At 41.4% G+C, this 26,045-nt stretch overlaps 1 protein-coding gene across 2 annotated transcripts in view; it reads left to right on the top strand.

The window, feature by feature from the left end:
• Window positions 1-26,045, top strand: part of MTUS2 (microtubule associated scaffold protein 2) — a 524,310-nt gene that overhangs the window by 385,097 nt on the left and 113,168 nt on the right. For both annotated transcript variants that reach the window (XM_004577560.3, XM_036493410.2), the window contains exon 7: window positions 13,590-13,688. In XM_004577560.3, coding sequence (XP_004577617.2) covers window positions 13,590-13,688 — 99 coding nt within the window. The remainder of the gene's footprint in view (window positions 1-13,589; window positions 13,689-26,045) is intronic.

Below are 26,045 nucleotides of genomic sequence, written 5' to 3'. Positions count from 1 at the left end.
AAAAAATTACATAAAACAATATTGCAATCCTCTGAAGTCAATACATAGCAAAAAAGGCAGAAATAAAAGACACGAAAGACTTGGTAAACATTCCACAAAATATATTAAAAATTGCTAAACTTGAATAATTATGAAAATATGATTTTTAAAAATTTATGATATAGGTCCATAGGCTCTGGGATTTCGCCTCCCTTCCTCCCTCCTCAAATCCCTTCCCCCCAATAATTTCCCCTGTCGCCATGAAGGGAGCAGGCGTTTAGAGTGCTGGCCTTGCAGCACAGAGATTATCCCACTGCTGTGATGCCTGCAACCTATATCAGACTGCCATTTTGAGTCACAGCTGCTCTGCTTCCAGTACAGCTCTGGGCTCATGTGCCTTGGAAAGCAGTCGAACATGGCTCAAGTACTTGGGCCCTGCCATCCAGGTGGGAGAGCCAGTTAGAGTTCCAAGCTCCTACCTTAGGTCTAGACTTTTTCCAGTCAAGCTGGTCATTTGGGGAGGGAAACAGCAGATGAAAGATCTCTTTCCTGCTCTCTCCCTCCTCTTGTCTGTCACTCTGACTTTCAAATTAAGAAAGAAATATTTTTGAAAAGTGCTTCCCCAAATAGGCCTGTGTCCCTTATCAGAGGGCCTTGATTCAATTTCCCACTCTGCTCTGACTTCCACTTTCCTCGTAATGGATGGCAGCGGTGATGGCTTAAGGAACTGAGTCCCTCCTGCCATTGTGGAAGATCATAATTGAGTTCTTGGCCCCTGGCTTCAGCACCAGTCCAGTCCTGGTTGTTGTGGGTATGTCGAGAGTGAACCAGAAAATGTGAACTCTGTTTCTAAAGCGCCAATTAATGAATTTTAGGAAAACAAGTCCGTGAGATATATGTTCATCAGAATGACAAAGTTGTTGACACATGATCTTGTAAGTGTTTGGTGAAGGTAGAGTAAATGAGTGACTGTCATAGGATATTCGGTGAGAACTGGGGACAAACACTTGGGAAAATGGTGTATGGTTAGCTGGCAAAGTCTCCTGTATGCCTTGTTCATTTTATTAGTCTGGGTTTTTTTTGTTTTTGTTTTTGTTTTGCTTGTTTTTTGTTTTTTTACTAACATGAAATACCTGAGAAGGCTAGCTTTGTAAAAACAAAGGTTTATTTAGCTCACAGTTGTCCCATTGGCTTCTCATGAGGATGGTGGATGTGGTGGGTGGAGTCTTTGCAGAAGTGTCCCAGGGTGAGGCAGGAAGCAGGGTGTGTCAGGGCCCAACTCGGGCTTTTCTAACCAACTGTCTTCCAAAACTTACATTCCAACAGTTCATCCCCCAGCCATCACAGCCATTTGGGAGGTGGTGAACTTAAAGGTGGAAGATTTCTGTGTCTTCTTCCCTCTGCTTCCCTAAGGAAACAGAAACACTTGGAGTGGATTAAGTTTTCACCCTCTTGGAACTCACAGCACATGTGCTCAGTTCGGTCATAACGGCTCAAAATCAAGAGTGGAAGCAAACAAACCTTCAACAGTGGTAGTAGCAATGAAGCCATAGTGACAGATGGACTCAGTTGATCAGTATTGGGTGGTGAGAATGAACTGGGGTTACAGGCAGCAAGACAGATGAAACTATTACAGCAAGTTTCATGAAAATTCCAAGACCACAGGCTGCATGTAGTGTGAGTTCACTGATAGAAACAGACTTAAGAGTGTTGTTTAAGGACACTAGTGGGATTTGGTATATGCTTGCAATGGGGGAATCTCAACTGAACTCGAACTGTGGTTATGCAACAAGGTGGAGGAATCCACCATGGTGGGAGGGTTTGGGGAGGGGTGGGGAGAATCCAAGTACCTATGAAACTGTCACATAATACAATGTAATTAATGAATTAAAAATTTAAAAAGGACACTAGTGGGAAAGTAAAAGCAAATAATGAAGCAAGAAGAGATGATTCAAATGTCTTCCGGATATTCTCTACCAGGAAAGAAAGGTAGACTTGGAAAGCTCGTCCGCCAACAGTCTAACATTCCAGCTGTTCAGCTGGGGAGCATCGTCATGACTACAGTTAGCTGTTGAATAGTACCAGGAAGATTTAAGTGTTGCATCTCACAATGAAATGTGTTAGAACCGCACTAGAGCTTTTACACTTAATTACGGATAATGTGTTCTATTACATTTTATAGGAGTTGTGGCTGGATGAGAATATAATTCAAAAGAAGAAAAGGTGTTAGGCCGGGCACAATAGCCTAGTGGCTAACTCCTCACCTTGCATGGGCCAGGGTTCTATATGTATGGGCTAGTTCCTGTCCCAGCTGCTTCACTTCCCATCCAGCTTCCTGCTTGTAGCCTATGAAGGCAATATAAGATGGCCCAAAGCTTGGGATCCTATACCTATGTGGGAGATGTGGGAGACCCAGAAGAGGTTCCTGTCTCCTGGCTTTGAATTAGCTCAGCTCCTGCCATTGTGGCCACTTGGGGAGTGAACCAGCAAATGGAAGATCTTTGTCTCTCCTGGCCACAACAGCTGGAGCTAACCCCATCTTAAGCCAGGGGTTTCTTCCCAAGGTTTTGGGCCACAAGCGGGGAGCCAGATGGGATGAAGCAGCACCCATATTGGATCCTGGTGCTTGCAAGGGGAAGATTAACCAATTAAACCATCATACCAGACCCTGTTTCAGTTTTTTAAAGAAGAAAGCAAACAGAAAAAATATAACAATAAATATTTAATCCGATAGCCATGCTATTTAGGCTTCAGTGAGTTTTCAAGGTGGCTCAGGGAAGCTTGAGGTTTCAGTCAAAAACACTGGAGGAAAACTGAGTAAGAACATTTGTTTTTATCCAGTGACATTAGGCATCATAAAGGGCTAAAGGCAAATGACACAGTCTCATCCCATACCTTCCCTCCCCAGGAGTCCTGTTCCTTTTTCCCTTGTACTTTTTTTTTTAAGATTGATTTATTTTATTAGAAAGGCAGATGTACAGAGAAGAGGAGAGACAGAGAGGAAGAGGAAGATCTTCTGACTGATGATTTACTCCCCAAGTGGCCGCAATGGCTGGTGCTGCACCGATCCGAAGCTAGGAGCCAGGAACTTCTTTCCGGGTCTCCCACTCGGGTGCAGGGTCCCAAGGCTTTGGGCCGTCCTTGACTGCTTTCCTAGGCCACAAGCAGGGAGCTGGATGGGAAGTGGAGTTGCTGGAATTAGAACCAGCACCCATATGGGATCCTGGTGCATTCAAGGCGAGGACCTTAACCATTACGCTATTGTGCCAGGCCCGCCCCTTGTACTTTTGCACATGATCCCTCTGCCGTGGGGCCTGTGTATTCGTGAGGAGTCTTCTGCCCGTCTCACACCTCAGCCCTCACATCCTCTTCCACAAGGCCCTCCCAGGCTCCCCCATCAAGCTCCCCGACCCAGAATGATGTTGTTACGTGTCCCACTAAATGTTGGATTTCTAAAGACCATAGTTCTGTGTCTATACGTAGGAATGTTCAGCTCTGTTATCTCCGTATCATCCAATAAAAGTTTGATGAACTAGTGAATAAATGAAACTTTGGAATTTTTCACAAGAAAGATTTTGGTTTAAAAAAAGTGATATAACCTTTGGAGTGAGGCCTTGGAATACTAACATAGGGGTACTTAATCCCAAGTTGACCATTTTTTTTTAATTTATTTTTTTTAAATCCTGCTCTTGAATTAATGTGAAAGTAAGTGACCAACTGAAATGACCCAACTAATCCAGAGCATTTCTTTCATTTTGGTTCACAATGTTTTCAGCAACTAAAACTGCCAATAAATGAACCACAAATACCCACTTTCAGAGTTTCAAAAATGGAAAGTATTTGCCAGCACCGCTTACTTACTCACAATTTCTCAGTACTTCATAGATCATGGAGTGTCCCAGTTCCCCCAGGAGAGCTGGATTATTTTCTTCCCACGCATCCATCACATTCAGAGCTTTGTTCATTTTGTTTCAGTGTGTACTACAATTTCTCATTATTCACCTGGGACATAACTTTTATTATGTGGAAGGAGGAGTATTGAAGAGGAAATGGCAAGAGAAAATAAGAAGTTACAAAATGTCATGAATTTACCACATTACAAGGTTGAAAAGAGCATGATGAGTTATTAATACTAATCAACTCCCTTAGGTACACAGATTTACTCAGCAGATGATTCTGAGGCATTGTGTTTTCTAATCGGAACTATGGTAGATGAAAAGACATCCACACTACTGTAATCAAGTTGCAGTCACACAGCACTGCAGCACCACCTGGAGGCCTGGAGGCCAAGGTCAGAAGCATGCATTGAGGCAGGGTTCTCTGGAGACAAGAGGGAAGAGGTGACAACTGAGTCCTACAAGAGAGGTGACGCCGTTCTCAATTTTGAAGTTGCAATGATTATGAAGAAATAGCAACTGTATTTAAGGGAGACACGAGATATACATGTTACAAGATTTGGAAGAACATAGAGAGTGTAAAGAAGTGAGGAAGATCAGGGAGATAACATTAAGCTCAACATTTCTGGCTGAGGCCTAAAGCACTTTTTCTGAGGGAAGGAAAGATGAGAAGTTTCATTAGACAACAATAAGTTCAAATTTGATCATCCTGAGTGGAGTGTATGGAAATATTTTATCTGTCCCCTTATCTATCCATTTCCTGAAGCATGAATATTAGGAAGAATTCAGTAACTACAGAGAAGACGAATCAGAGATGAAAAAATTACTAAAGTCACGTTTCAAGAAAGTTTTCCATATGTGTAGGGTGAGAATTTATAGATGAACAACAGACATGAGGAAGTGGTGAATTCCAAAGAGCAGGAACTCAACAGAGGATGGAGGCAAAATGAATTTTCAGAGTGAGGATAAAGCGAGATTCCAAGAAGACAGCCATCTAACACTCCTGAAGGTGATTAACCTGGAATAAAGTGGGTAATTGAGGGCTCCAAGAAACAAAATAACGTTGCATGTTGTAACTGTAAGGGGAACTCTATATTCTAATGGAGCATTTAGGAACATAATATAAGTACATAGAAAACTAAACAAATAAAAGCCAAGCAACTACTAAATCTGGGAAAAACAAAAGGCCATACAAGTGAAGAAATCGTTCAGTTTTGCATAATATTTACATAGTTAAAACACAGTGAACAACACTTTTTACTCAATCAAAAATTACAGTAAGCTGTTCTGACATGATGAGGAGGTCTCATATGAAGAGGAGCCTGTGGAAACACGTCCTTTAGTAGAAAGCCACTAAAAGATATCTGAAGCATAATATCAAGAAATAGCATCATAAACCTGTAAATTGGCTTTGTAAATACTAGAAAAATAGCTTTAAAATCGCTTTTTAAGAAAAAGATTAACCATATTGGGTATGATGGCACAGAGGGGAAGGACAAGGTAGTACTGTTTTTGTTTAAAGCTTCATTTAGATGATCATTTAGAATGTGCAGAAATAGAATCTTGGTTTTTCAGGGGGAAATAGACATTAAAAAGAAATGCAAGGGCTGAAGGGAAAACGTGAGAATGGTTGGGCTGTGGCATGGCTGCAGTACAATGGGTGATTCTAGGTTTGGTGCCCTCATCTGTGGTGCTTATGCTTCGCTGGACTAGAAGAGGACGGCAGCTGGTTTCTGCCAGGGTTGGGATCTGCAGAGTTTTGGCCAGGAAGTTTCTTTTGTCTCTGTCATACTGAGACAAGGTTTTTACAAGAGAATAATATATATAAAATATATTGAGGGTAAGCCTGAGATTGGATGAGAAAGGAGCTGAAGAGAGAGATGCCTGATGGCTTGGAGAAAAGTGATCAATGGTTTTCTAAACTGACAGTGGGGGGTGGGGAGTAGCACGGTACTGTACCACAGCTGATTAAAAGACACTGCATGGGATGCCTGAATTTCATATTTAAGTGCCTGGTTTTGGTCCAGTTACTCCATGCCTTGAATCCAGAGTTCATGCTAGTAATGTACATGGGATACAACAAATGATAACCCAAATGATTGGTTTCTTGTGGACCAGGTGGAAGACCTGAATGGAATTTCTGGCTCCTGACTTTGGTCCTGACCTACCCACCTCCATTTGGGTATTTGAATAGAGAATTAGTATATATGGGTGTTCTCTCTCTGTTTCTCTCTCTCTCTCTTTCTCTCTCTCTCTCTCTCTCTCTCTCTTACTCTCTCCTCTCCATATAGGTTTCAAATCAATGAATAATTCTAAAAATTTTTATTTATTTTTATTGGAAAGGCAGTTCTACACAGAGAAGGAGATACAGAGAAAGATCTTCCATCCACTGATTCACTCCCCAAGTGGCCATAGTGGCCAGAGCTGAGCCAACCTGAAGCCAGGAGCCAGGAAATGCTTCCAGGTCTCCCAGGAGGGTACAGAACTGCAAGGCTTTGAGCCATCTTCTACTGTTCTCGCAGGCCATAAGCAGGGATCTAAATGGGAAGTGAAGCACAGGACATGAACCGGCACCCATATGGGGTCTCAGCGCATGCAAGGCAAAGATTTGGCCACTAGGCTATCATACTGGGCCCCAAATGAATACTTTTCTTTTAAATGAAGTGATGGAGTAGTCAGAGCATAGTGATATGGCCAGGATAGAAGTCTGTGCTCAGAGAATGATTAGTCTGTATTTCAGAGGTATAGTTCAAGGTGATGGCAAGGGTCCAAGGTGGTGCTCAGGGCTCGTAATTAAAGGTGCCACTGGAAGTTGGGGTATCAGAAGCTGGATTTTAGGTGAGTTATGCATGCAGTCACAGTTACTTCCTGAAATGTTGGCAGGCCTAGTGGTAAAAAGGAAGTCTGTGCCTCATTCAGAAATGGTACAGGTTGAGTATCTCTTATTCAAACCACTTGAGACCAGAAGTTTTTCTCATTTTAGGTTTTTCATAGTTTGGAATATTTGCTTCTATGTAAAGAAATACATGAAATTCACTATGTTTTAGGTATGTATATGGTCCAAGAGTAATTTTATAGTACATGTTTGGTGTACCTGTGTTGTTATGGTAATGTGTAAGATCAAGTATAGAATGTTCTACTTGTGCCATCATGTTAGCACTCAGAAAGTTGTGGATTTTGGAGCATTTCAGCTTTCACATTTTTGGATTAGAGATGTTCAACCTGTATTAGTTACTGCGGATATAGAGTTTGGGGAGGGTAAAATAAGATCATGTACGTCTAAGTAAGTGTATTTGTTACCTGGCATTTATAAATCTTTAGAATAAATACACCCCATGATAAACATGATCTCCAGGATGAAGTTCCTCCTGTCTCTGTCAGCAGGACATTGCTTGATGGAATCTTGCTGTTCTTTAGTGGATAAATCAGTGAGTTTGTTAGGAAGAGGGAGGCTTATATATATGAAAACATAACATATATATATGTGTGTGTGTGTGTGTGTGTGTTTTCAAAAAACCTCTTTATTCTATCCTTAATAACAATTATTTAATTATTAATAATTGAATAATCCGTGGTCTGATTTTGGGGAATCATTAGGCCTCCTTTACAGGTCTGATTTTTCTGAGTTTCTAAGTGAGACCTTCCTACCCGCCCCCCCCCCCTTTTTTATTAGATTTTGAAATTTATTTTTATTGGAAAGTCAGTTATACAGAGAGGAGAAGAGAAGAAAAAAGCTCTTCTGTCCACTGATTCACTCCCCAAGTGACCACAATGGCTAGAGCGGAGCCACTCTGAAGCCAGGGTCCCAAGGTTTTGGGCTGTCCTCCACTGCTTTTCCAGGCTACAAGCAGAGGGAGTTGGATGGGAAGCAGGGCCACCGGGATTAGAACCAGTAACCACATGAAATCCCAGTTCATACATGGCGAGGACTTTAGCCACTAGGCTGCTGTGCTGGCCCCTGAGACCTCCCCTTTTATCCTTTATTTTTCCAGCTTCAGCATCTACCCTTGTGCTTTCAATAAATGATTTTTGAAAGGTAATGAACTCTAAACACTTTAAAATCCATTCTTCTCTCAAGTATAGCCCAAACTCAAATCATTCCTCTAACTCGTTCTCCCCTAATAGCATACTCCATTGATGGTTTTTCAAAAGATCACTGTTGGCAGGGAAGAATAGTTTCTTTCTTCTCTTATTCTTACACACGTAATTCTTCATGAAGGAAGTCAGTCTCTCTCTCTTCCTCTGTTGCCCTCCTTCCCTCTCAGAACTCTTCCAGGTTTCTCTTTTATTTGGTGTGTTGTTACCAAGACAATGCTTGCTTTCTTCATTCTTTTCTATCCCTGTGAATCTTACCTTGAAATGCTCCCCCAGTCAGTTGTCACGTAAGTGACATCAGAATCTGTATTTACTGAATCCATCCTTGGGTTGTTTTCCCTTGTTACCTCCTTCCTAGTAAGCTGGTGAGATGCTAATCATTTGCATTGTTGCCATGCTTCCATTTCATTCTTCTTGCTGTTCCCTATCTTCTATCAAGAGATCCTTGCTCCTTATTTGGGTGCAGGGCCTGCCGACCTTGGAAGGATCAGCCAGTTACGTCTGCCTTCCCAGGCAAGAGCATTAGATGCCTGGGGGATAAAGTCCTTGACTGTGGACTGTGGATATTTCTTTATCCCCTTTTTTGTTTGTTTCTTATCTTTTCCTTATAGTGAAATTTACTTCTAGGGCTTTGCAGCCTATTGTGTGTCAGTTACAAAGCCTGTCAAAAATTTCCCTTGAGTTTTTTTTAACATTCAAAAGAAAGATATGGTGTTCTTCTGACCATGATCTTAAATCTGTGTTATTGTTCACTTAGATGTGCGCAGTGAGGATCTTGAGTTAATTCTATTTATCATTTGTCGTTTCTTCTGTTTGATTGGCAGCGTCATGTTCAGAGTGAGCTGTCGGGCTCCATTGGGAAGCTCTTGGGCCTTGTCAGGTTCCCACAGCTCCTGTGCAGGTGGTCTCTGCTTCAGGCATCTGTAAGGAAAGTGCACGTGGAAGATGGCTTTATCAGCTGATGTCAAAGCCACTCACATCACGGGGACAAGCCCTTATTTCAGGAGCAGGAAGGGTGCAACCACTGCTCCCCCCCTCCACTGTTGATTTTTTCTTTTTTTTTTTATTATATTGCATTTTGTGACACAGTTTTTCCACTGTTGATTGATTGGCCAAGTGGTTCCTTTGTCCACCGTCCCTGGGTACTTCCTACTTTAATGTTTGTGGGGACCCACTGGGGCTCATGGTGATTTGCCTAGAAGAAGGGGGTATTTTTTCTGGGTACAGACTGAGGTTGGCATTTCTTCCCCCTCCCACTTCCTCCTTTCTCACTCCCCAACTTGGAAATGGATCTCCAAAGGTAGCTCTGGATTCTGTGTATTTATATCATGTTATGTAGCTTCAAGTCTCCATAGATTAAATGGATGTTTTAACCATTACACAGCCCTCTGTGAGACAAGCATGTATTTTGATTTATTGGCCAGCATTGAATCATTCAGAATTTGTGTGGTTCTAAGGCACAGCAAACTAACTTAAACTTTGTGGCTTTCAGCAAGAAAGCAAGCAAAAGAGTAGAGAGATTTGGGACTCTTACTACTGAGGTGACAGCAGGTGGCACTGACCTGAGGCATGGGCTGGACCAAGAGACTCCACACATCTCCTCATGGAACTTTGCACCTCCTGACCCTTTGTTCCCCTCTGTTGATTTCTTCCTCAGAACACCTGTCCCCTGGGGAAGGGGGGACATAGATGCCCAACAGCCAATCCAGGCTTACCTCCCACCAGCTTAAAATCTATCAGAAAAAATTTTCCGTAGTAATTCCCACAATGTTCACAAGGTCAAATTCTCATCATCGAGTCCAGTCTTGATTCATTCTCACACCCAGATGCAGATTAACCCCAGAGTCAGCCCCATCTGACTCGATGGAACAGGAGGAGGAAGGGGCCGGTCCCTGAAGGCTGGCTTGAGTGTTTGAAGGAACTGACTGAGCCTAACCAGCAAAGCTTTGGAAGGATCTGTCTGACTAGAGGAAGGGAAGCAGGGGACATCAAATGAAATTTTACGGGAGGACTGAGAAACATGCGGAACTAGGGCAAGTGGTTTAAATCAGTACCAGGAACTAATGCAGACCAAGCAGTTAGTGGTCAAGAATTTCCTCATTTCCTTTTTCAGTTAGATGGGGTCGGAGGATTAGGCTGGATGGTGGTCCCTAAACATGTCTGTAGATATATTGCCACACCGCGTGAATGAGGCCTTCTTATTGGTGTGATTCAGCCAGGGACCCTGAGATGGGAAGAATCCTGTGGGGGTTCCACAGACAGCCTCTGTGATCCCAGACATTGTTGGGGAATCAGAGGAGGAGTAGATGCTGTGCTTGCAGCAGGCAGTTGTGCTCTGTAGATGGGGCAAGGGACTGCCGCCAAAATCTCAAGGAAACCCCTAGAGGCCAAGAAAGAAAAGGACAAAAGCAAGGAAATGGAATCTTCCCCTGGAACCACCAGAAGGATCCAGCCCTGCCAGCACCTTGGCTTTGGCCTATGGACACTGAGTCAAATTCTTCAGTTCTGCTGAGGGCATGATGACATTGCCATGTAGTATGTTAGGGTGATGTCTGGCTGACAGCTGAAAACAGTCATTTCAGGAGAAAGATCTGGGACATCGGAATGGAAAACAACAGACTTTGTAGCTCTTCTGGGTGTATTCATCAGGGGAGTAGGCAGGTTGAATGCACAACTCACACCAAAGAGTGGATGGGAGAAGGTCAAGGCTGAAGCTTGAACTGCCTTTGCTCAGCTGTCCTGAAAGGAGGAAGGAGCAGAGAGGGAAACAGAGGGCATTAGAAAAACCCAGGGACCAAAGGCACATGGGTGTTTCTAGACACTCAGCTATCTCATTGTGATCACCAGAAGCTTATGATGTACTTCATTGACACTAGGGCCAGACACCACCTGAGGTGCCAGAATCCCATGTAGGTCCCAGTTCGAGTTCTGGCTACTCCAGTTCTGGTACAACTCCCTGCTAATTACCTGGAAGAAGAAGTGGAAGATGGCCCACGTGCTTGGGATCCTGCCACCCTTGTGGGAGACCCCGTTGAAGCTGGTGGTTCCTGGCTTTGGCTTGGCTCAGCCTTGGCCATTGTGGCCATCTGGGAAGTGAATTGGTAAATAGAGGATCTTTCCCTCTCTGTAAGTCTCTCAAATCAACATATACATCTTAAAGGAAAAAAAGAGAACATCTATATGAAAAGCTACATTGTAAGAAAACTGCAAGATAAAAGTTTTGAGCATAATTTTCTGTGCCATTGAGAATACTCAGACCCGTACGGGAGTTCCCCAGACAGCCCCGTACTCCTGCAGTGTGCAGAGACAGAGTGAAGCTTTCCACATAGATTATCTCTGTAGGACCGCAAGAACCGTGCTGATCCCTCCACACCCTCTGTGCATCAGACAAAATTCATTTTGGTTTTGCTTTTTTTGTGTGTTTATTGCTTACCATACAAGTAATGTTGTATCATCATATAATGCAGAAGCATATTAAAATAAGAATTAAAAGCCGTTCAATCCAATTGCTCAGAAGTAATGCTAATGAGGAGCTCAGAACCTGTCTTTCAGGGTTTTTTATGTGTTTGCAATCATAATACATCCATGCCACTACAGTATTGATCTACTTTGTTCTTTTTCACAGCTAAATACTACTACATGGCTTTGCTATACTCTATTTAGCCATTCCCTAATGTGTATTTTTTATGATTTATGTTTCATTATTTTCCTGAATGATACAACCATGTCTTCAAACTTACATCTCAGCACACTGGGGAAGTGTTCCACAGAGCAATTAGTAAAAGGGAATTTCAGGGTCAAAACTATGAATATTTAAAGTTTCATAGAGGCTGCATGGCAGCTGCATGGGAAACAGTGTTAAGCTAAAGAAATATTCATGGTTCGTTTTCCTTTGAAGTAGGAAACTTGATGTTTCAGGCAAACCTTTGGCCTTTAACCTTTCTTTTCTCCGCTCTCAGGAGTCTCAGTGTCCTCTCTTCTTGGCTGATACCAAAAGCCAAAGCAGAGGAAGAGAAGGAGTAGGAGAGCAGAGGTCAGGTTACCTGTGTCTTCCATGCTGTCAAGGGGGGTACCTGCAAGTCCTCCCCTGCCTGGACCAACCTGCCATCCACTTGCAGGTTGGATGCTTCTGGATCTTTAAAGAGAAAAGCTAATACATTGGATCATATTAAAATCTAAAATGAGAAGCAAGCATGTGGCACAGCAGTTATGACGCCACTCAGGACACCCACATCCCATGGCAGGATGCCTGGTTTTGTCCTGGCTCCTCTCCCAGTCCTAGCTGCCTGCTAATGCATACCCTGCGAGGCAGCAGGTGATGGTTCAAGGGGTGTGGTTCCTGTCACCCACCTCTGTTGAGTTTCTGGCTCCTGACTTCAGCCTGGCCCTTGCGAATACCAGGGAATGAGAGCTTCTGTTTTCCACTTGTCAAATAAATCAATAAATGCCTTACAAAAGAAAAAAAACTAAAGTACTGTAGTTGCGTTGAAGAAGTTACACCATTTAGACCACAGCAATATTTTGGGTATTTTTCTTTAGTTCTACTGGGATAAATATTTGTAGATAAACCACATCTTTTAAAAACAAAAAGAAAAGTGATTTCAAAAGGCGTCAATTTTAATTTTTGCAGCAAAATAAACTTAGTTTAAATCCCATCTTTCCACAAACTCTTTGAAATGCCCTCCTGTTTAATGACTAGCTGTATTTCTGTAAATAAAAATGGATATGTTTGCAAATAATTAGATAAGGACCCTGGAGAAGAACCACTGAATTGCTAGCCATTGTTAGCTTTGGAAAGAGAAGTCATCTAACATCTGGGGAGCCACCCCAAGCTCTGTGTTTGAAGTGATGTCACGTGCAGAAGCAGAGGCAGGTCAGACATCTCGGTCTGTGTTATTTCTGTAATCTTCCATCCATTATCCTACTACTCTCTGAGGAAGGTGAGCTGATGGTGAGTGCTGTGCCCAGAGCACAAAGGCAAAGCCTCATTATATCTTGCAGACCCCTGATGTCTTTCGAGAGGCACCCCATTCTGTCCTTAGACCCTGCCCATGCTCCACTGCCCATGCAGGGCCAGTTCTGGCAGCATCAGCCACACAGTTCAGCTCACGTCAAGAGGGCTGTTGCCAGGTCACCTCTGTGTACCAGCTGCATGGAAACTAGTCCGGGTTGGCCCCTGTCCCCCGAGGGACTCAGCTCTGGATGTTGCTGTCGTTATTAGCCAGTCATGTTCAGCTACTGCTTCCTCACCCATCTTCTCAAATTTTAGTTTGCTAGAGAAAGGCAGGTATATGGAATTGGTGACTACACACAGTAGAAATGTTAGCTCTTGGGTTTGTCAGGATCCTTGGGATGGCAGTGACCTTCAGAGAAGGAAGCATTTCTCACCAAGTTAGAAACAGCAGTGAGTTCATTGCCCTGACCACTGAAACTCAGTTTTCTTGCCTGGGAATGAATGTGTCTTCCCTGCTAAGCAGGGAGTAGGGACCACAGCAGCCAGTTGTTCAACTACTTGTCATTGTTGTTTGCGTTTGGTAAGCCATTCTTTTCCTGAGCCATTGAGATTGCTGCTTCAACCATAATGAGCATTTTCTGTTTCTCTTCTCAAATTGCATACAGGAACGAAGAAAGAAGCACAAAAAGATCAAGACATGAATAAACCTGTTGTTTCCTCTCCTAAGAGAGCAGCAGCTTCAAGCATCAAGCTTCACTCCCCAGGTATGTAAGCAATCTGGTCTGTGTTGTCTGGGGAACAGATGCACACTTGACCTTTATTTTGTTTCAGTGTTGTTTGTGGAGTAGTGCCAGCCTGTGTAGTGAATGTGGTTGTTCCAGGGCAACAGGTGCACACAGCTGTTGGCCTCTCTTCTCCTTAAATAATGAGACATTGTGCCATCTCTCAGTGGCCTGCTCTTTGCTCACATAAAGGTATCTGCAATCCTCACAACAGGTAGAAACCATTTCAGCAAGAAGAACAGGTCGAAGATTCAACCTCAGGAAATAATACGTACTAAAAGGAAGAACAAAACAGAAGCAGTGGACATCAAATGACTGTTACTATTTTGTGATTGGTGAAATGATTACTTTAAATTCAAATATGAGTAATCTAATTTTTTAAAGATTTATGTATTTTTATTGCACAAATATACAGAGAGGAGGAGAGACAGAGAGGAAGAACTTCTATCTGGTGATTCACTCCCCAAGTGGCCACAACAGTCGATGCTGAGTTGATCCGAAATAGTAAAACATTTTCTTCATATACCAGAACAATGGCCATAAAAGCAGCTAATGTTTGATGTCCTCAATCTATCAGATCATTTCTTAAATTCTTTAAATATATAATGTATTTAATGCCCACAGTAACTTTGTGAGAAAGGAACATTTTTTGATTGACCCTTTTCCTTTGAGGAAACTTAGGTTGAGGTATTTTATTCAATTTGTCCAAAATCGGAGATATCAGGTAGAAGTGGCTTCAGTTTGAACCCAATCTGAATCCAAGATCTGCATTTTTTGTTGTTATTTGTTAGAAGAATGTGCACAAACACACACACGCGACACAAAAAGATCTCCCATCTGCTGGTTAATATTCCAAATGCTTTCAAAGACTAGTACTGGGCTGTGAGCTAAATTAATAGCTGGGAACTCAGTTTAGATCTTCTATGTGAGTGGAGAGACCCGATTACTGGAGCCATCACTGCCACCTCCTAGCCTCAAAATCCAGCTGCAAGCTGCAATCAGGTGCCCAAGCTGGCAATTAAACTAAAGTACTCCAGTGTAGGACACAGGAATATTTCTTTCTTTCTATGATATGTACATAATTGATTAGGGTGGGTAGAGTCCAATATCAGGGGGAAATGAGTTAGACCTTTGCTTCCACATTTTCTTTTCTTTGTTCCTTTATCTGGGGAAAGAGAGAGACAAGGGGAGACAAGCTTCCCAACCACCTCAGCACCTGGGGATGGGGAATGGCCAATCGATACCATCCCAGTGTCCCTGATGTGGAGCATGCCTCAAGGGTTCTGCCCAAGTGGTTTCGGTAGTTCTGAAATGCTGACAGTCTCGCAGATGCAAGGATGGGATATCCTTCCAAGGTCCATTGGTTGACACAGTCCACCTCTCCATCTCCATTTGCTCAGATGTTTGCTGTCGTGCTTCACTGGGGTAGTTGATCAATTTGTTCTGCCCTCCCTTATTTGCTTTGGTGCCAGGTGTTTTCTGGAGGCTCCAATGGTCTGACATACCCTCCATGTGCCTCTGGGTATGCCATCCACTGCTCTGTTGAAGTCATGGAAACAGTCCAGTTTTGATAGATGCATTCCACTATCAGACCACAGATCCTGCCACTCTCCCCATAGTTGGAGTTATGAGTCCAGTGGTTTAGTAGGGAGGCTTCTCAAAGAAATCTCATCTGGGGTGACCTCAGCCTTATCTCTTGTGTGTGCTCCCACCATTACGGGGTTCAGTTCATTATATCACCCACATCAGTCTATGACCACAGTGGTGGTTGCAATTGCTAGGTCAGATCTAGTTCCAGCCCCATTTCTTATGCAAATCAATGGGGATCTTCTTTTATATTTCTGAGAAGAGTGTTGTTCGGATTTTGACTGGGATTGTGCTTAATCTGTATATTACTTTGGGTATTATGGACATTTTTATGGTATTGATCACTGCCAATCCAGGAACATAGTAAGTTTCTCCATTTTTCAATGTCTTCTTCTATTTCCTTTTTTAATGTTTTATGGTTTTTGTCAGAGGCCTTCTACATATTTAGTTAGTTTAATTCCTAGGTATTTAAGATTCTTCTCCACCATTTTAAAAGGGATTGTACTTACAGTTTCTTTCTCAGCCATGGAGTTATTTGTGTACACTAGTGCCATAGATTTTGTTCATTAATTTTGTATCCTGATACCCTAACCAAAGTTTCTTATGAGTTCCAATAGTGTCTTGACTGAGTCTTTTAGTTCTCCTATGTAGAGAATCATGCTGTCTGCAAATAGAGATCATTTGAATTCCTCGTTTCCACTTTGAATTCTTTTAATTTCTTCTACTTGCCTAAAAGCTCTAGCAAGGACTTCTAATATACTGAGGAGTAGTGGTGACAGTGAGCATCCCTGTTTAGTTCAAATTTTAGTGGAAAAACTTCCAGTCTTTCTCCCATGTAGTATGATGCTGGCATTGAGTTTTTCGTAAATTGCTTTGCTTGTATTATGGAATGTTCCTTCTGTGCCTAACTTGCTTAAGGTTTTTCAGCATGAAGTGCTGTTGGATTTTATTAAATGCCTTCTCTGCATCTATTGAGATTATCATATGGTTTTTATTTTCCAATTTGTTGATGTGATGTACACATTTATTGATTTGCGAATGTTGAACCATCCCTACATGCCTGGAATGAATCCCACATGGTGTAGATAAATGATCTGCCTGATGTGCTGTTGAATCCTGTCGGCTAGAATTTTGTTGAGGATTTTTGCATCTTTGTTCACCAAGTATATTGGTCTGTAGTTCTCTTTTTCTGTTGAGTTTCTATCTAACTTTGGTATTAAGGTGATGTTGGCTTCATATAAAGAGTTTGGAAGGATTGCCTCTCTTTCTTTTGGATAAGCTTGTGGAGGATTGGGGTAATTTCCTCTCGAACTGTTTGGTAGAATTTAGCAGTGAAACCATCTGGTCCAGGACTTCTCTTAGTTGGGAGGGCTTTAATTACTGATTCTGTCTCTGTCCATGTTATAGGTCTATTTAGATTATTAATTGCTTCTTGATTCAATTTTGGTGTATTGTATGTGTCAAAAAAAAATCTATCCATCTTTTCTAGGTCTTCTGATTTGTTTGCATATACTTGCTTGTAATAGTTCCTAATACTTCTCTGTATGGGGCCCAGCACCGTGACCTAGCAGCTGAAGTCCTTGCCTTGAAAGCACTGGGATCCCATATGAGAGCCAGTTCTAATCCCGGCGGCCCCACTTCCCGTCCAGCTCCCTGCTTGTGCCCTGGGAAAGCAGTCGAGGACAGCCCAAAGCCTTGAGACCCTGCACCCACATGGGAGACCCGGAAGAGGATGATCTGGGCTCCTGGCTTCGGATCAGCACAGCACCAGCCATTGCGGTCACTTTGGGAGTGAATCATTGGACGGAAGATCTTCCTCTCTGTCTCTCCTCCTCTCTGTCTATCTATCTGACTTTGTAATAAAAATAAAATAAATCTTTGAAAAAAATAATTCTCTATGTCTGAGATATCATTGTTATATTTCCTTTCTCATCTCTGATACTATTGATGCATATTTTCTCCCCCCTTTTTTAATTAGTTGGGCTAGTGGGGAGTCTATTTTGTTGATTTTCTCAAAGAATCAGCTTTGATTCATTGATCTTGTGTATAGTTCTTTTGGTCTCTATTTGATTTGTTTCCTTCCTTATTTTGGTTATTTCTTTTTTCCCTGCTAATCCTGAGATTGCTTTGCTGTTGTTTTTCTAACTCCATCAGCTGTGAGGTTAGCTCATTTACTTGGTGCTTTTGTAGTTTCTTAACATAAGCAATGATTGAGATGAACTTTACTCCTAACACTGCTTGATTGTGTCCCATAAGTTTTGATATGTTGTGGTGGTGCCTTCATTTCTTTTAAGCAATTTTTCGTTTCCCCTTTGATTTGCTCTCCAACTGATTGTTCATTTAGCAGCATATTATTCAGTCTCTGGGTATTTGCATTTCTTTCTGGATGTTGTGACTTCTTGGTCTCTAGTTTCACTCCCTGATGGTCTGAGAAGATGCATGGTATAATTTCAGTTTTTTTTTAATTTGCTGAGGCTTGTTTTATGGCCTATAACATGGTCAGTTCTGGAGAAAAATCCATGTACTGATGAAAAAAAGTGTATTCTGTATCTATATGATGAAAGGTTCAATAGATACTAACTAAGTCCATGTTCTATAGTGTCTGGGTGAGTTATGTTGTTTCTTTGTTGAGTTGCTGTCTTGTCAATCTGTCCATTGATGTTAAAGGGGTATTAAAGTACCCACGTTTTATTGTGTTGGAGTCTGTCTCTCTTTGAATCCATTAATATTTGTTTCATGTAGCTAGATGCCTTGGCATTTGGCACTTACACATTTATTATAGTGATCTCTTCTTGCTGAATGGACCCTTTGATCATTATATGGAGTTGTTGTTCTTTTCTTTTAATGTTTTTCACATCAAAGTCTATATCATCTGACATAAGAATGGCATGTTTTTCCTTACTATTAGCTTGGGCTATCTTTTTTCATCCTTTGACTTTCAGTTTTTTTTCATTGATCTTTGTTGGTGAGATGAGTCTCCTGTAAGCAACAGATAGATTGGTTTTGCTTTTTGATCCAATTCTCTAATCTAGGATGTTTGTTTGATGAGTTTAATCCATTTATATTCAATATTAATATGGATAGGTTGGAATTTGGTCCTGTCATTTTAGCAATAGGTTATTCTTTGAGTCTTCTGTTGACCTTTTACTGGAATGTTCTCCACATTTGCCTTTGGTTTTGGTAGTTGCTATTCTTTCTGTTTCATGAGTACATCCTTGAGTATCATTTGTTGGGCTGATTTAGAAGAGATGAATTCTTGGAATTTTTCTTTATTGTGGAAGAATTTTATTTCATTTTCAAAGACAAAGGGGAGCTTTCCTGGACATTATTCTGGGCTGAAAATTTTTCCCTTTTAGCATCAGGAATATGTCACTCTGTTCTCTTCTGGCACATAGAGTTTCTTCTGAGACGTCAGCTGTGAGTTTGATTGGAATTCCTCAACAGGTCACTTGATTTTTTTCATGTGTACATTAAGGATCTTTTCCTTATGTTCATTTGAAGACAACTTGATTATCACGTGTCGCGGTGAAGTCTGCTTTTGATCAACTCTGTTGGGAGTTCTTTGCCCCTCCTGGATATAGTTTTCCAATTCTTTCTCCGGATTAGGGAACTTTTCATTTGTTATTTTATTGAATACAGCTTTAACCTAAGCTTCCCTTTCTGTTCCTTCTGGAACTCCCGTAACTCTTATATTGGTCCTTGTAATAGTATCTTTTAATTCTTGGACAATTTTTTTTAGCTTGACCGAACTCTGCTTCCAGCTTTTTGGTTGTTTCCCTGTGGTGACAGGAAATACCTTCCAATTCTGAGATTCTTTCTTCTGCTTCATTGATTCTGTTTTTGACACTCTCCACTGTATTTTTAATTTGCTCCACTGTGTTCTTAATTTCTGATACATGACTTTTCATTCGATTCAGTGCTGCTGTTTCCTGTGTAGCATATTTCTTAAATTCCTTGAACTCTTATATGTGCTTCTCATTGTTGTTTAGTAGCTTTATAATGCGTTTTCTTAATTCTGTGTCCCCCATTTTCTCAATGTCTTCCTCAGTTATCTCTGAGGGAGGTAGAGGCTTTTGCTCCTTTGTTGGAAATTCTTCAGTAACATTCATAGTACCTCTGTTTCTACTTTTACATTTTGTCATTGCAATTTTGGTTGGCAGATTCTTCTCCTTAAGGCAGGTTCCTAAGATTTGTTACTCATGGGTTTACAAGTCAATTTTATGTTCAAGCAGTGTCCTGAATTAGGAAGACACCAGCTGTCCTAAATAACTGGTTTGTCAACGGCACTGATCTTGCCGACACCTCTGGCTGTTAAGTCTGAGTGTCACCTGGAGTTATTTTGGGTGGAAACCTGTAGAGTGCCACAATGAACTTTTTTTTTCTGAGTGACCTGTGCAATACACTAAGCTGAAGTGATTTTTCTCCCAGTTTAGTGCTTGAACAGCTCATCTGCTATCCCTTCAGTCTAACAGTATCTGGTCCCGTGAAAATGGCATCTGCATCTTAATGATTTAGTGCATGTGCAGTTTACCTCTATCCTCCTGTCCTCTCAGCCCTTGCCCCTCTGTGCAAAATGGCACCCAATGGAGCACTGATGGAGGTCCAGGGCTGCTGGCTCTGATTGAGAAATCACACAGCCCCTGCAGGATGCGAAGCTGGTGCTGCTTTCCCTGTGGATTCAGCTCAATGCTAGAAACAAGCCCACTCCAGGCTGTCCCTTCAAATCTGCACTCTGCCCCACTACACAAAATGGTGCCCAATCTGGCACTATTGAGAGTCTATAATGTGAGATCCACCCTGCCCCTGAACCACCCCTTGTTGTCTACTTCTCTGTTCATTGTTGGGTCAAACAAATCAGCAGGACAGCAGTTCTTTGCCTGTATTTGCCTCATGAGTTACTGGTGAATTCCCACTCCCACTTAGCTGCCGCAAGAGCTGTGGCTGCTACTGGATCTCTGGCTGCCACTGGAGACTGGATCACTGGAGTCAAGATTGCCGTTTACTGGCTGCTGGTGGGTTTTCTGTTCTCTGTAACGCTGCTCCACTGATGCCAATGCTTCCCTGTGTCCAGGGGACTCCAGGTGCCCCCCTGCTAACTGCCTGACCTCTATGTTTTCCTGGAATCTGCTCGTTATTCTTCACCATGTCTAATGATTCTCCATCAACCCAAACCTGTTTGCACCCTAAACCGCCATCTTGCCCTCCCTCCTCAGATTTCATTCTTTTTTTCTGGCAAACTAATATTCTGTAGTATAAATATACACCACATTGTCTTTGTTCAGTCATCAGTTGATGGGCATGTGGATTGATTCCAGTCTTACCTATTGTATGAACAGTCTCTGATGTGCTGATTTTGTTATGGCTAGATCAGTACTCAGCAGTGGAATTGCTGAGTCATGCTGTATGTAAGGTATTAATCTAAGGAAGCTCAGTGCTATCTTCCATAATGGTTGTACTAGTTTGCATTCCCACTGACAGTGGAGTAGAGCTAATTTGTATACTTAATCTCCACACCACTAACCAAAAATCTTGGAAAATAAAGAAAGGCTAAAATTTATGGTGACTTTAAAATGTATAAGAACCAGATCATCTTTCCTCACTTTATATTGTGGCATCTTTCCATGCATTTATTAGATGAGTGTGTTTTTTGATGAAATCTCCACTCAAATCTTTTACCATTTTTAAATTGGGTTGTTTTTCTATTGAATTCTGATAGATTTTCAAGATTTACATCAAGTTCTCTAGTCATTCATGTGATGATGTCTTACTACCCTTCCCCCAGCTATAGCTTGCTTTGCTTTTGCCTTGCATTATCTTTGGAAAAATAGATGTACCTAATTTTGATAAAACATAATTCGTATTTTTATTGCCTTTACTTTGCTATTATATAAAAAGCTTATGTATAATCCAAATTCTTAAAGATTTTCTTCTTTGTTTTGTACTATAAGATTGTAAGCCATGGGCTTCAATTTTAAGTCTATAATCCAGTTGAGTTAATCTTTGCATATATATATGGGAATAAAGATAGGACTAATTTCTTCTTATCACTTTTTTATTCTGCTCACACTGGATTAAAATAGCTGAGGTTATCATTTTCAGGTCTTCTTTCCTAATATGTGTATTCAGTGCAGTCAACTTCCTTATACGTAAGGCCTTAGCCCCATCAACTACTTAAAAAAGTATTTTTATTAATTTTTTTAAGTTAGGGTTACATAGACAAAGAAAGAGTTCTATAGCTGCTCAGCCTTTTGGCTAAGACCAAGTACAAAAAAAGAGCTCTTCCATCCTCTGATTCACTCCCCAGGTGGCCACAGTGGCCAAGGCTGGGCCAGGCTGAAGCCAGGAGCCAGGAGCCAGGAGCTTCTTCTGGGCCTCCCACGGGGTGGTAGGGCCAATCTACTTGTGCTATTTTCAGCTACTTTTCCCAGGGAATTAACAGGGAACTGGAATGGAGGTAGAGTAGCCAGGACTCTAACTAGTATCCATATAGGATCCGGAATCATAGATGATAGCTTTACCCACTATTCCACTACAGCTCTCACACTCACTACTTATGTTGTAGTGAATTTTCACCTTCACTGAGTTCAAAATAATATCAATTTTTTTTACTTCTTCTACCCATATGGCAGTTTATTTCCAATTGCCATGGTGACATATCTGCTGCAGGATAATTGATAAAGCAGTTTAATTAGCTCAAAGTTTTGGAAACCCAAGGTCCAAACAGCATAGTTTAGGCTCTAGTGAGTGCTAAATGACTGCATCACAACATAAAAAGATGACATCAGGCTGGAACACAAGTAAGCATGAGAGATCGCATGGCTACACAACCTTCGTCTCAGAACTAAAGTGGAGGGATCAGTCTTGCTCTTTTATAACAACTTCCTGTGAGAACTGCCTGGGCTTCACAAAAACTACTTAATCCCTTCTGATACCCTGAATGACATCCCATTAGATTCCACCTCTTAAACATTCTACTACTGCTCGCTTCACTATACCTGAAGACCAAGCTTACAATTCATGAACTTCTGTGAGATATCCTCAAGCCATGGCAACCATGATATTTAGAAGTATGTTGTTTAATTGACAAGTAGTAATTGGAGAACAAACTTTAAATAACAATAATAGTATTCCTCTACTCACAACTTTTCTCGTGCTAAATGTATAGATATTTTACATCAAGCAATTCTCCAATTTTCTGCAGATACTAACTGGGTGTCACAGAATTCACTTTAATTCTACTACTACCCATAAGTGGCACAGACCCTGTAGGAAGGGTGCATCTCGCAAAACGGTCCTCATGTCAAATGCCAATCAAAAGTCATAGACACTCGGGATTACCTGCATTGCTGTCCAGTGTGGCTATAAGTGGGAATGGGAGGGCCTTTACTTCACTTAATGCTTACTAGTTTACTGTAAAGGGCTGGATAAAGAATACAAGTAGTATATAAAGTCAGGTCTGGAATGGTTCTAAAAGTTGGGTTATGCCACCTTCCTAGGTGTGAGTCCATTCCCAGCCCAGAAGTTCACTATACCCCCTAGCAGAGAGAATTTTATAGTAGTTTCATCGTGCAGGCAGGACTGATTTAAAAAATCAATCTTCAGGGCCTGGCTGGCACAATGGTACAATGGGCTGATCCTCCGCCTCCAGGTATTGGGATCCCATATGGATGTCAGTTCATGTCTCAGCTACTCCACTTCCTATCCAACTCCCTGCTTGTGGCCTGGAATGACAGCAAGGGATGGCCCAAGGTCTTGGGACTCTGAACCCACCTGGGAGACCTGGAGGAGGCTCCTGGCTCCTTTAGATCAGCTCAGCTCTGGCTGATGTGGCCATTTGGGAAGTGAGCCAGCAGATGGAAGATCATTCTGTCTGTAAATCTGCCCTTCCAATAGGAAGTAATAAAATCTAAAAGAAGGAGGAAAATAGGAAGAAGAGGAAAGGAAGGAAGGAAAGAGAGGAAGAGTGAGGGAGGATGGAAAATCTCTCACATACACACACATGGGAAAGAAAAAAGGAAGGGAGGGAGGGAGAGAGAAAATTTGATTTTCTTCTGCAGGGGTTGGAGGTTGGAGGTTGGAGGTGAATGCTATGAGTTTCTAGTCCTGGCTTGATCTTTCCAGCAATCAGCCTCTATCCTGAATCTGCCCAGGAGTCACCAAGAGTCTCCTCATTAGAACAAAAGATACTTCTGTCATTATAGAGATTACCCAAGCTTTAGGACCTCAGAGTCAGGAATTGGGAGCAGAGATCAAGTATATATTAGATTATGTCAAAGATGAAATGAATCCTTTTACACTTATTGAGATTTATGACTCCTTACAGTGTCTGTCTTGGTAAATGTGTCACTCAGACTGTAAGACAATGTTCTGCTGTTTTTACGAAGAGTGTTCTACAGTGTCATAGGTCAAGAAGGTTGTGGAATTCTTCAAGCATTCTCAGTCCTTACTGATTTTCTGTCTGTCCTATCAGCAATAGTGAAAGATCTTGAGGTCTCAGGCTTTCATTTGAATTGGTCTATTTGTGCTTTCACTCCTGTCAACACTGGCTTCATTTATTTTGGAGCTCTGCTATTAGATGCAGCAACACTTAATTCATCATTTTGGTGAATTGGCCAATTTATCATCATGACACAGCTCTCTATCTCTGGTAATATTCTTTCCCCTGAAATATACTTTGTTATTAATAGAGCCACTCTAGATTTCTATTAGTTTTACCATAATATGATCTCTTCCCATGCTTCATATTTTCATCTGTTTCTCTTTATATTTATGTAGGTATTGTATAGGTAATTTCTAATTGGATTTCATATTTTTATCCAATGTGAAATTTCTTCCTTTACAGTATACTTAATGTTATTATATATTTGACTGGTATTAAACCCATTTTCTTTCATTGTTTCCTCCCTCCCCTCCCTTCCTCCCTCCCTCCCTTCCTCCCCTCCCTCCTTCCCTTCTTTCCTTTCTTTCATTTGAAAAGCACACAGAAAGAGACATGAGCAGACAGACAAACAAGTTAAATAGAAGTCTTCTGCCTACTGGTTCATTTCTCATAAGTTCACAGCACTCATAGTGGGCCAGGCCAAAGCCAGGAGCTAGAGACTCAGTCTGGGTTTCTCACATGAGTGGTGTGGACCCAACCGATTGAACCATCACCTGTTGTCAGGGTGTACATTAGCAGAAAGCTAGAATATGGAGCAGAACCAAGACCTAAACAACGCACTGCAATATGGGATGTGGGTTTCAACTGTTACACCAAAAGGCCTGTCTCCTTAGCTTTATTTCTGGTAGATATTTTTGCTTTACTGTTTTGCTTTATCATTTTCATTTATGATTGGTGCCTCTTTTTATAGGGCACCAATCCCAATTATGAGGGTGCCACTATCATGCCCTAATTACTTCTCATAGGTTCCACTTTCAGATTAGGGCTTCAGTTGAGTAGTTTGTGGGAAGGGGAAGATATAAATATTCCACCCATAGCAGCAGTATTTTTTTATTTTATGGTTTTTTTGTTTTGTGTTTTAATTGGAGTGGGGATGGAGGGGGAGAAAGCTAGAAGGGACACATCTGTCATGGTGGCAGGATGGGGACTGCCAGGACACGGGAAGGGGCAGGATGGAGGATGCAGGGTATTGTGAATTTGATTTGAGAATACTAGACATATTTTTATTCATCTTGCCAAAATTTGCTACATTTTTTCATGAATTTTTCCCAGTTGCATAACACTGTGAACCCACTGTTTTTCACCCTCCAAGAAAGGAGAGGTGTAGATTTACCTTGACACGAGTACTTATACTTCTTATAAACAAGTTTCATGAATGCTGTTTTGTGACCATTTTTATTTCATCTTAAAAACAGATGATATTGCCAAATTGTTCTGTTGGTTTTGAATCCCTGGTTGTAGATTGTTTTTTGCTTTGTTTTGTTTCTGTTCTCCTGTATTTCAAACAAGAAAATAATCTGCTGCTTTCTGGGGATGCGAAATACCAACCTCTGTTCCATAGGGTGTAACCAGTCACTTATTTTTAGATCAGGTGCTGCCCAGCCTTGGTTTCTGTTGGAGGGAGGTGCTCTGTCTCACAGCACCTGCTGTTTGCCTTTCCCCATCACAGGCAATCCCTAAGGAAACAACCTGTGATGCTGGCTAGGAAAGTAGAAGTACGTAAGTATGAGTTTATGAAAAAATTGTTACAAGGTAATTTTATTGTGGTGTAAATTTTGTTTTTATTTTTGTGTTCTAATTAGGAAAATATGGGATACTTCAGAAATTTCATAGAAAAATACAGGTTTATAACATGAGTTTATTTTTGGTGCAGATTTTTGTTTGTGTTTTGGGAAATCCAAGCATAGATATTTTTTTCCTTATAGGCATTTCCCATGATCATTTTGAAGACCTGTCAGAGTGTATCACCGGGCAAAATTTTCTGAAATAATTTCAGATTGATTGAACAAAATAAAGTCTATCCAGGTCTAAAAAACACTGAGCACAAGTGTTCCCAAGGGGAGTCAAAGTGCCTGCTAAGATGTTGGCTGAATTCATGAAGTGCGTTGCCTTAAACTGAACAGCTATCAAAGTTGTGTCCTAGAATTATTTTTCTTCTTGTTTGCAAATATCAAGGTCATGGTTTTGCTCAGATACTGTGAACATAGAGGTTCCAGTGTGACACGGTGCACTTTGTATTATGTCCATGAAACGTTCCAGCTTTAACAGTAAGCTGAGCTTTTCCATCCATTCCACTGCTCTGGTAAGTGACC

This window comes from Ochotona princeps, chromosome 12 (genome assembly GCF_030435755.1).
Source record: "Ochotona princeps isolate mOchPri1 chromosome 12, mOchPri1.hap1, whole genome shotgun sequence".
NCBI lineage: Eukaryota > Metazoa > Chordata > Mammalia > Lagomorpha > Ochotonidae > Ochotona > Ochotona princeps.
Note: the sequence above shows the minus strand (reverse complement) of the source record. Positions and strands in the feature narration are given on the sequence as shown.